The 11,385-nt window shown below is 42.0% G+C and overlaps 1 protein-coding gene across 9 annotated transcripts in view; it reads left to right on the top strand.

Moving 5' to 3' along the window:
- SLC7A6 (solute carrier family 7 (amino acid transporter light chain, y+L system), member 6) overlaps nucleotides 1–11,385 on the top strand; it is a 32,244-nt gene that overhangs the window by 525 nt on the left and 20,334 nt on the right. For 3 of the 9 annotated variants that reach the window (XM_010850977.1, XM_010850979.1, XM_010850980.1), the window contains exons 2-4: nucleotides 1,044–1,169; nucleotides 7,525–7,577; nucleotides 8,352–8,908. In XM_010850977.1, the coding sequence (XP_010849279.1) occupies nucleotides 8,386–8,908 (523 nt within the window). In that variant the 5' untranslated portion in view covers nucleotides 1,044–1,169; nucleotides 7,525–7,577; nucleotides 8,352–8,385. The other 6 variants (XM_010850978.1, XM_010850981.1, XM_010850982.1 and 3 more) reach the window with 6 other exon arrangements.

The raw sequence follows: 11,385 nt of genomic DNA, 5'->3' as shown, positions 1-11,385 counted from the left end.
GCTCCTGCTGGACTTGGGAGTCTAGCCGTTGGAGGGAGGACGGTGTGCTCGTCTTAGTGTCTTCAACATTATGTCATCTTGTTTGATCATCTCATGATAAAAGGAAGGCGGTATTTGTGAAGCATTCAAAGAATTCTTCACTAAGCACTGAGCAAACTGGGCACCACTGTTATAGGCAGTGATAAGCAGGAATCAATATTTAATTTAACATTTGTTTTTGAATACCTCTGTGTGCAATGGTCTATGCTTGTAAAAAGAATTCAATCTCTGCCCTTGATGGGGGCAAAAAAAAAAAAAAATACTGCCAACAAATCTAGCGCCCGGTGGCAGAAAGTTCAGCCAACTGGTGCTTATCTCTGAGGACTGATGCCTGATTTTGAAGATCTGGGAGGAGCAGACTTTTGAAAGCCTGTGAGTGCTTCCTGAAATCATTTTAACTCTCTTTTCTTTTCTTGCTGGGAGGCCCTTGAGTAAACGACCCAGGCTGCTTGCATTGCTGAGGTCCTGCTGTGTGCTGGTGGCTTTTGCTTGCCAACTTTGGTCTCAGATTATCATTTAAAGTTCTTTATGTTTGATTTTTCTTTCGTGACAAATATGTGGGAAACCGCAAGTCTGATGTTCTCCTATCTGCCTCCTTCCCTGTCTATGAAGATATTTTTATTACCGCCTAAAAGTAAATACCAGTTATATGGCTGATTTCCCTGGCATTTCTTGGTACAGGAAATTTCCTGACCTATGTCCTCTGCTTCCTGTTGTAGTCTCCAGGATGTGTGGATACTTTTCTATAAAAGTGACTGAAGTGGTGCTCATGGGACCTGGGGCAGAGGGAGCTGCAGTTGTCTAGACATGCATGGTTTGAAGTGACCAGGCTAGTTCTCAAGACAGGTGTTCAGTTACACCCCACTGTGGGTGTGATGGGACTTCTCAGTAATTGAGTGCTACCCCTGCTGGGCATGTCAAAATTAGATTTTACAAAAGGAAATAGGGTCTTGCTGCTTACTAGGTTCATGTTTGGATAAGTTGTCTCTCACTTTTTGTTGCAGAGATTAATTCGACAAGACAGACACTTGGAATTAGTCTGACTGGGGAGACTTCATTTTCTTCTTTGTACCTGACCATTTATGATGAAGTGGCTTGTGAAAGTGTGATGGTTGCTTATTTCCTCACAGGTGAATAAAATTGCTCTGCTCTTCCTTAACTTTCTTGGATCTTTGTGAGTTGTAAAGAGTTTTAGTTACTTGAGTACAATGTGGATACAATAGTAATGAAGAGAATGGCTCACACGTAATTAACAATTATATAACACTAAATTTTATTAGATAAATTATATATTTATTATATCTCTTTCTAAAGAGTAATTGTGGTGGTTTATAATTAATGATACTTGCAATAAGCAAGTAAAAATAGGAAACCAAAGCCATGGAAAAGACTAGATATCAAGTGTTGTTGAAAAGTGAAGATATCTGTTCATTGTGATTGGGAAATGAGTTTGATCTTGAGTTTCCTGGTATCCTAGGTGAAAACTCAAACCTAAACAGTCACATAATTTTCACTATTTATGAAATAATAAAGTACAATAGTAAATAAACATAAATAATAAATATATACACATATAATTTAAGTTTAAGCATTAAAAATAGCAATGCATTTTCGTCGTGAATTTTTTTTTTTCATCGTGAAGTTTTGTAAAACTCAAAGAATTAAAAAAAGGTCCTCGTGTTGTCACCGCATTTAAGATTTTATCTTTTTCGACAGCAATTTTTTTGGCATAGTCATCAATTATAAAAGTTTTCAAATCTAGCTTGTAAAATATTCTTCATAATTGAACTGTGAAAGATCCACTTTTTCCCCCCAGAAAATTGCATATGTTATTTTCATGGTTAAATTTTCATGAAATTTTAGTGGTCTGGTGAATTCTTTATTATTTGCCTCAGGAACTTGGAAAATAGGATAAAAGCTATCAGAAAGCTGTGTCTGTGTCCTTACAAGTGGGGTTTAACACTAGTTTCTCAAGACAAGAACGGGTGCGTGGAATTGTTTAATGGAATTTGTCTTTAACAATGATTTTAGAGACTTTTAGAGCAAGGGAGACTTAGACATACACACTCAGGGACACAAGGAAATGTGTGGAGAAAGATGTCAGCCAGAATGCTGAGGAAAAAGGTGGGAGAACGGTGTTAGAAACAAAGATTTGTGCTAGAGACAAAGGGTATATGAGCCAAGACGTTTGTCTGATGAGCTCTGGAAGCCCTGGACTCCTTCGGTTTCTGGAAACTGCAAATGATTCAGTGTGACTGGACCATGGGAGGGACTAGTCTGCAGCAGGGGGTCTAGTGATAAGGCCCTGCTAAGAAGTTTGAAATTGATCCTAAACCTCTCAAGCAGCAACTGAGGAAGGGTTTCTAACTATGGTCTGATACCAACCAGCTCAGTAGATAATAAGGTTATTCTGTGGTGAAACTGAGGAGCCAAAGCAGTCTTTTCCTTTTGTAAGTCTGTCTCCTACTCCCGAGCTACATCCGTCTCCTTTATGGAGGTAAGCCCTATTGTTGGAGGCCCTTTTTTTCCCCCCTCAGAATTCACATAATTTTAGCCAAGAACTATGTTGGGGCCTTCCATTTTCAGGTGTTCTAGATCCTTGCTGATTTTATGTTGACTTGTTCTATTGATGACAGAGAAGTGTCTTGACATTTCCAACTATAATTATGGATTTATCTGTTTTTCCTTTCAGATCTATCAGTTTTTGCTTCATGTATTTTGAAGCTATCCTGTTGGAGGAGATACACTTTCAGAATTTTCTTCTTGGTGAATTGACCTCTTTATCATTACATAATGTCTCTTTTTTTCTTCTTACTCTGAAGTCTTTTGTCTGATGTTACTATAGTTAACTCCCCGTTTGTTTTGATTATTGTTATATGGTGTTTCACCATCTTTTTATCTGTAATTTATTTATGTCTTTATATTTCTAGTGGGCTTCCTATAAATTGCATATTGGATTTTGCATTTTTATCTAACCCAACAATGTCTGTCTTATAATTGATGTGTCTAGATCATTTACATTTTGTGTTGCTATTGATGTGGTTGGATTAAAATGTGCTGCTTTGCTAGTTGTTTCCTGTTTTCTATTTATTTCATATGTTCTTTGCTTCTGTTTTCTACCTACTTTTGGACTGAGTATTTCTTTGATCTGTTTTAGCTGTACTGTTGGCTTACTGTTTATACTTATTTTTTTAGTGGGTGCCCTAGTTTCTCAATGTACATCTTTAATTAATTACAGTCTATCTTAAATAATATTTTTCCATAGTACATATGTATAAATATTTATTAAGTTGTGCAGTTAGAATTTGTCCAGTTTGTAGTTTATATATAATGTCTCAACATATACCTTATATAGTATTACATCATTTTCACATATAAGAACCTTACAATAGTTTAACTCCCAGTTCTTTTTTTCTGTCTCTGTGCCGTTGTCATACATTTTACTTTTACATATGCATTAACACTGTATTGCTACTGTTTTTGCTTTAGGTAGTTAGATATATTCTAAAGCAATTAAAATAAGCAAAAATTATATTTTAATATTTATCTCAGACCATTTGATTTTGTCATAGAATTCTCTCTGTTTTTTTTTTTGGTTGTGCCTGGAGGCATGTGGGATTTTAGTTCTCTGACCAAGGATCAAACCCGTGTCCCTTGCAGTGGAAGTGCAGACCCCTAATCACTGGACTGTCAGGGAATTAATTCCCTGTCTTACAACTCTTAGGTGCTCTTTTTTTATTTCCCCACTTCTGATTCTTAAGGTTTTCATTTCTCTGCTGAAATTCCACCTCTGTTCCTGCATGTTGGCTAATGTTTCCATTAAAGTTTTTCATGTATTAATCATAGTTATTTTCAATTCACTATCTCATAGTTGCAATATCTGGATCATCTCTAAGTCTTGTCCTGTTGATTAATTTGCCTTTTGATAGTGGGTTGTTTTTCTTGCTTTTTTTAGGTGGCTTGTGATTTGTTACTGATTACCAGATAAAATATGTGGGAAAGTAGAGACTGAGGTATATACTTTATTCTGGGCAGAGGGTACAGGTCTTCTTTTGCTAGCCTGTTAATGTGGGGGTTTGAGTCAGAAATGAGTTGGGTTTGGGTTTTGTTGTTGCTGTGGTTACCTTAGGTGCACTAGCGGCTTCAAATTCCTCTGCTGTTTCCTTGACGTGTGTGTGTGTGTGTGTGTGTGTGTGTTTAGTCACCTCTGACTCCTTGGGACCCCATGGACTATAAGCCACCAGGCTCCTCTGTCCATGGAATTTTCCAGGCAAGAACACTGGAGCAGGTTGCCATTTCCTACTCCAGGGGATCTTCCCGACCCAGGGATCAAACCGGCGTCTCTTGTGCCTCCTGCATTGGCAGGTGGATTCTTTACCACTGAGCCACGTGGGAAGTGCCCCCGGCCCTGACAGTGGATTTTTCTCAGTGTTTATGCTCCACCCTCAGCTTTAGGTCTTCTTTGTGCACCTGTGCCTCAGTGCACACTCTCCCGCAGCCTTGTTGCTGGATGCTTGCTCACCTGGTGGTGGGGAGTAGAGGGGTTCTCTGTTGTCTTGGATCAGCCTCAGCCTTAGGCAGGCCCTGTTGCCATGAGTCTGGGGAGTGGATCTTTCTGGGTGAGCCTGCCACCTCCTATGGTCTGGACCAGAATTTCCTGCCCCTCCCCCAGCCAAAGAGGGTGGTTTTATTTTTCTTTCACTCGGTCTCAGCTGTCTTGGGAGTGACAGAGTTTGCCCATTTCCCAGGGGTTTAAGATTGTATTTTTTAGAGAAGGGAGCAGGTGGACCTTTGTATTTTTCCCAGAGCAGTCACTGCTTTCCTCCTCCAGGCCAGCCTGCCTGAGAGGCTTTCTCTGGCGCTGTATTTCCCGTGAGCACCCACTGAGGTCTCACTGGAAAAAACACTTGGAGTGTCTATGGCTTTTAATTGACTTTTATTAGTAATAAATTTCTAAACTTGACCTTTAGTAATTTATTAAAAATTGTACCTAAATTCTTCTTTCCTGCCTGTATAGTGGTTCCATCATTCTCCTTCTGCCACAGGTAAGCCAGAGCTTGCATCTCTCTGGGGATACTCGTTTTTCCTTAAATTTCAGTCTCGTTGGTTGGCCTGTAACCTCATCTTGCTAATGACTTCAAGAAAAGTTATGGTTCTGTAGATAATCTGTTTTTTCTTGACATTGGAGTGGGAGTGATGCTCTTCTCAGCTTGCTATATCTTAAGTGAAAGTTAAAAGTCAAGGCAAATACATTTCATATTGTTTTAAAATTTTCCAGTGAAATGAGCTTACCTCTCTTTCTCCCCCCACCCCGTGATAAAATATTTATTTGGTCTTTGTCCACTGTTCTGTCACACAGCTCCTGAAATGTCCTTATAAGAGCCATAGAGGCATCTTTTATTATAATATTAGTTTTGTTCCCAGTTCCTCAAATAGCTCCAGATCAATAAAGGTTAAGTGGATATCTTTTGTTATTTATATAACAAGCCTTTTTCAACACTCATGAGTCTATGTCAATGAAGTGACTTTTGGAAGCATCTAGATCCTCTGAGGATGGGGGTTGCTTGCCCCAGGAACCAACCCTGTGATTAGAGGGTTGGAAGTTTTAGTTAAGGTCTGACCTCCTGGGAAGGGAGAGGGTCTGGAGGTTGAATCAATCACCAATGGTCAGTGATTTGATTAGTGTTGCCTTTGTAATGAAGCATCCAAAAGGAAACCAAAAGGGCAAGTTTTGGAGATCTTCCCATGCCTCTTTCTCCATACCTTGCCACCTGCATCTCTTCCATCTGGCTGTTCCTGAGTTACAGCCTTTACAATAAACTGGTAACCTAGTAAGTAAACTTTTCCTGAGTTCTGTGGGTTGCTCTAGCAAATTAATTGAACCTGAGGAGGGAGTAGTAAAACCTCTGATTCATAGCTAATTGGTCAGAGGCAAAGGAACAACCGGACTTGCAATTTGGCCTCTTAAGTTGGGTGGGAAAGGGCTGTTTAGTAGGATTGAGCACTTAACCTGGGGAATCTGCTGCTGCCTTCAGGTAGATGGTGTAAGAGTTGATTAAACTGTAGCAGACACCAGATCTGCTTGGTGTTGCAGAACTGTTTGGTGGAAAACATACACACCTGGTATCAGAAGTCCAAGCCCCAACCCTCTCCCTGCCAGCTAGGGTGATAAATAGGGGAAGGCCGGGTTCCCTGCTTGCCTCCATGTTGCGGTGAGTGAAAAAGTGCAACCTAAGTATCTTTGCACTTTTTTTTTTTAAGGAATTTAAGGGAGGGGAGAAAAAGACCTTTTCCCTTCACCCACTTTAGGTTCCTTGGGTGGGGTATTGTAAATTAGACTGGTAAAAGACTGACGAGAAAAACAATCAAGTTTATTAATATGCATAGAGTATACACATGAAAGCACTCACTGATGAATGAAGACCCTTCACCTGATTCATGTGAGTCAGTAGGCTCCTCTGGTGTTTCCTAGTTTTGTTTTCATGCGTATCTGAGCTCACCTGACAGATACGTGAAAACACATATTTTCCCACGTGCTTGCAGAGAGTCACCTTCATGGCTTGGTGCCAGGAATGAAAGGCAAAGTGGTGCTGCCTTAAAGCCAGGCCTCATAATAAGCCTCATAATAAGCAGAAGTAGGCTGGTTCAACTCATCTGGGAGTAGGGGAAGGGTTATTAAAGGCCCCAGAGAAGCTTTTTCACTCAGGCTGAGGTCTAGACTCTCGAGCGGAGCTGGGGCAGGTAAGGCAGGAGTTTTGAGTGGGGCTTGTGGAGATTGGAGTTTTCTACTCACTTTTGAGTGGCTGTGGTTCACTTGCTCTGAGCTCCATGAGGCAGGACTCCAGCATACCCATTTTTGTGACTAGATGAGAAGCTTCTGGGAAGATGATGTACTGTTCCCATTCTTATTCCTGGAAGTTATCTCTGTGACCTTAAAGGACTGACCCCTCCTGGGTGGAATCAAGTGGCCTATCAGTTTCTTTCCTCCTGAAGATGAGGAAGATGAACTAGGGGTTGGGGATCTGAATTCCCAATTCCTAGGGCACAGGAATTGAGGGAGCGAGAAAGCCCTGCTGAGTGCAAGGTTAGGAAGGTGCTTGCCTTCCTCTGAGAGAGTCTGGGTTTTTCATCCGTAGGTTGGTATGGGATCCAACTTCCTTGAGGTTTCTGGACTGGCCCAATCGTTATCCAAAAGTAGCAGTGAGTGTGTGTGTGTGTGTGTGTGTGTATACATACATGTGTACACCATCTCCCTACAGGTTGCCTTCCAATGCCAGATCTGTGGATAAGAGGAGCCTTACAGTTTTTGTTTGGCTGTCAAAGTTCTGGGTCCTGTTAAGGGGAAATCTCTTGGCACCCCCAGGTGGTAGTGAGGGGTGTGCTGAGGAGGAAAGCAAATAAGCCAATAGCAGACGAGTCTCACGTTAGGGTGCCCCCTGGATGCTCTTTCTCCTTCTGTTCTTATTATGTTATCCCTCTCTTTAGGGCACTTTTGAAAAAGAAAGGTTGAATGGGCAAGCAGCAGTGTGGGAAGTGAGGTGAGTGTTGTGGATATAGCGACACATGGGTGTATATTTTCATGGAGTTTCTCTCCTTGGTCCAGTCTCTGCAATAGCGTTATGCCCTATCTTTAGCATCTTCCTAGCCCTTCCCATCACATGTTCATGTTCTTTACTGGCCTGGGAGTAGCTATAGACCTCTCCACATGTGGCTAGAGACTGCAGAAGTGCCTGTTTATGTTTGGGCAGAGGTAAGTGGGCATGGAAAGTGAGAGGCCTGGCAGGCTGGCTAGTACTGGGACTTTGGTCTTCTCTGCAGGGCAAGTTTGCAGGTTTTAAGTTGGCAAGAACAGAGCAAAATAGAGAATTGCCTGACAGTCCAGTGGTACGGACTCTAGGCTCTCAGTGCTGAGGGCCCAGCTTCAGTCCCTGGTCAGAGAACCAAGATTCCACAAGCTGGGCAGTACATCAAAAAAAAAAAGGCCAAAAAACAGAACAAAGCCTACATCTCAGGGAGAATTTATGCTATGGATAAACCTAATGTTAGCCTACTCTGGGCATCCTGTTGGAAGTCACCAGCATATGGTGCCTGAGCCCTTTTGGTGTCTGTCTTGGAGTAGTGGAGGTTAGCCTGCCTCCATTTCTCTGTATCCTGTGGTGGGAACTGAGACAGGCTCATTGTATTTAGGTCTGTATATGAGTCACATGGTCCCTACGTAAGAAGTGGGTAGGGAAATCCGCCTGCTTTGCAGGTCTAAACTAGAGCGTTATCAGCCGTTACCCTAGACTAACAATACTTATATTCTTTGCCAGGCTGTAGTAAACACAGGTGAAAGAACCACTTGCCATGGAAGCCAGGGAGCTGGAGAGTCCCACACCCACATACCATCTCATTCCTGAGGCCAGCCAGCCTAGGGAGGAAGAAGGTGACTGCATGCTGCCTCAGCGGGCCACAGAAACTATGCAGCTGAAGAAGGAGATCTCTCTGCTGAATGGCGTCAGCTTGGTAGTAGGCAACATGATCGGCTCAGGAATCTTCGTTTCACCCAAGGGCGTGCTGGTCTACACTGCCTCCTATGGGTTGTCACTGGTCATCTGGGCTGTTGGTGGGCTTTTCTCCGTTGTGGGTGCCCTTTGCTATGCAGAACTGGGGACCACCATCACCAAATCTGGAGCCAGCTACGCTTATATTCTTGAGGCCTTTGGGGGCTTCATTGCTTTTATCCGCCTCTGGGCCTCACTGCTAATTGTTGAGCCCACTGGTCAGGCCATCATCGCTATCACCTTTGCCAACTACATCATCCAGCCTTCCTTTCCCACCTGTGAGCCCCCGTACCTGGCCTGCCGTCTCCTCGCTGCAGCCTGCATGTGTAAGTCTGAGGGCTTGGTGGGGGAATGTGTATGGGGGGTGATTTTTATAATTCTAATGGTAATTTATATTTGAACAGCCTATTTTGCTTTTTTGTGTATGTATTGGTAAGAGAGGCATCTTAACTTTTTTGAAGAAGCAGTTTTACCGAAGTCATTTGTTCCTGAGATCAGTGAGGGTAAATGATAGGGATGGGGCATGTTTGAACCTGTCTGTGGCTTTTGGTGCCTCGCTTTCCTTCCACTTTTGGCTGTCCCTGAGTTCTGTTCCTTAGTCTACGTGACAGGTTGGTGAATGTCTTATATTTATTTTGTCAGATGTTTAGATTGGTGTCAATATGGCTAGTTGTAACTTGACCCAGGAAAAATCCCTCAGTGCTGAGGCCTTTATTCTGCTACCCCCCCAAAAAAGTTATTTTGCTTCCCCTCTTTTAATCTTAAAACAGTTTAAAGTCATCAGTGAGGAAATGGTCTTCTTTAGACTATGGGGGTCCCAAGACTTTGTATCCTGTAGGCTCCTGGTGAAACCACTCCTTCCTGCAACTTCTACTCTCTGCAGGTTGATCTAAGCAGCAGGCACCACACCAAAATGGCTTTTTCCCATTGGTGGTTCAGATTTCTTTTATGCAGACTGTGTAAACAAGCTCCTTCTACAGCCAGTAAGGAAGGTGGCTTCTTCCCTGTATTTGGATTTCTGAGGACAGAACCTGAGAGATCCCAGTGGATCTCTCTTTATCTTCCTTTTTCTAATGAGGTAGTAAGGAGGAATTTTGTGTGAAATCACTGGACGGGAGAGAAGATTATTGTGAACTTGGTCCAGTAAAGCTAGTGTTTTAGCTGAGAAGTGACCCAGAAATCCCTGTGTCTCTTAGCACGGTGCTGCCAGAGGCACTTAATTATACTGTTTTTTTCCATATCTTTGCTTGCAAAACTTTGGCAGTATGTGCGGTTTATCCAGTGTTAAAAATAGACAGTACCTTGGAGTTAGCAGTAAAGGATTGTACAATATGCTGTGCTTCCTGACTTTAAGGAATTTATTAAAGACAGATATTAAAGGAAACTTTTCTACAGATACCCGTGGGAGGAGAGAAGGTGGTTACTCAGCTATGTATCTGATAGGGTTTCACCAGGGGTCTCTAGCCTGACTGAGATCTCTAAAAAAGGCAGTAATTTTCTGATTATAAAACATGTTTGTTAAGGAGAAAATTAAATTAGCCTCAAATCACCTGTAATCTACCCCAAGACAGGAGTACTTTTAATAGTTCAGTCACATTTCTTTCTGTTATAGAATTGGAACCATATTTTGTATATAACTTTATATTCTACTTTTTAAACTTAGTATATCATGAATTTCCCTCCATTTTGTGAAATGTTCAAAAGAAACATTTTTTAAGTAACGTATATATATTCTTTTTATTAAAAGATAACGCATAGACCCTACAGACAATTAGAAAAACTCAAAAAGAAAAAAGAAAATTAAAATCACCCATGATTTTACCTCTGAGAGAACTATTACTATAAATATTGTGTGAAATACCTCCCAGTATTTTTTTTTTCTGTTTATTCATCATTTTAAAGAAGTACCCTTGAGATCAGAGCTTCCCTGGTGGTTGCAGTGCAGCCTGCAATGCAGCAGACATAGATTCAGTCCCTGGGTCAGAAAGGAAATGGCGACCTACTCCAGTATTCTTGCCTGGAGAATCCCATGGACAGAGGAACCTGGCAGGCTATGGCCCATGGGGCAACAAAGAGTTGGACACAGCAACCCTTATGATCATACTCTTTGTGATTTGTATACTGTATTTAAAAATTTTTAATATTAAATCCCTTTCATCAAATATTGCTAGAAAACGTGGTTTGGGACACAGAAGTAGTTTCCAGGCAGTATAATGGTTAAAATCATAGCCTCCCTAGGAGTTCCCTGGTGGTGGCCTAGTGGTTAGGATTCTGAACCCGTGGCCTGGGTTCAGTCCCTGGTTGGGGAGCTGAGATCCTGCAAGCTGCTCTGCCTGGCCAAGAAAAGGCGGCAGTGGTGGTGGTGGAGGGGGGACTTCCCCAGTGGTCCAGTGAGGCGCCTCACATCCACTGCAGCGAGCATGGTTTGCTCCCTGATCAGGAAACTAGGATCTAAGGGAGCGGGGTGGGTTGGGGGAATTAAGGGTTGGGGGCTGGGAAATCATAGGCTCCCATGCTAGACTGGGTTTGATTCCAGCTTTACCATTGAGTAGCTATTGACCTTGGAGGAGATATGACTATTGCCTTAGTGTTCTTGTTTGTAAAATGAGAATATTGACTGTACTGTTGACTGGAAAAAAATACACAACCTAAATGTTGAGAGTTAGGTTTTATTTGGCAGACAAAACTGAGGACTTAAGCCTGGGGCACAGCATCTCAAGATAGCTTCTGAAGAGGTAAGGGAGGAGCCAGGATATATAGGAATTTTTGCAGCAAATACCAGTAATTGGAACATTAAAAGATT

This window comes from Bison bison, unplaced genomic scaffold, assembly GCF_000754665.1.
Source record: "Bison bison bison isolate TAMUID 2011002044 unplaced genomic scaffold, Bison_UMD1.0 scf7180017864297, whole genome shotgun sequence".
In the NCBI taxonomy this organism is placed as follows: Eukaryota; Metazoa; Chordata; class Mammalia; order Artiodactyla; family Bovidae; genus Bison; species Bison bison.
The sequence above is the reverse complement of the archived record's forward strand: the minus strand, read 5'-3'. Positions and strand labels throughout refer to the sequence as shown.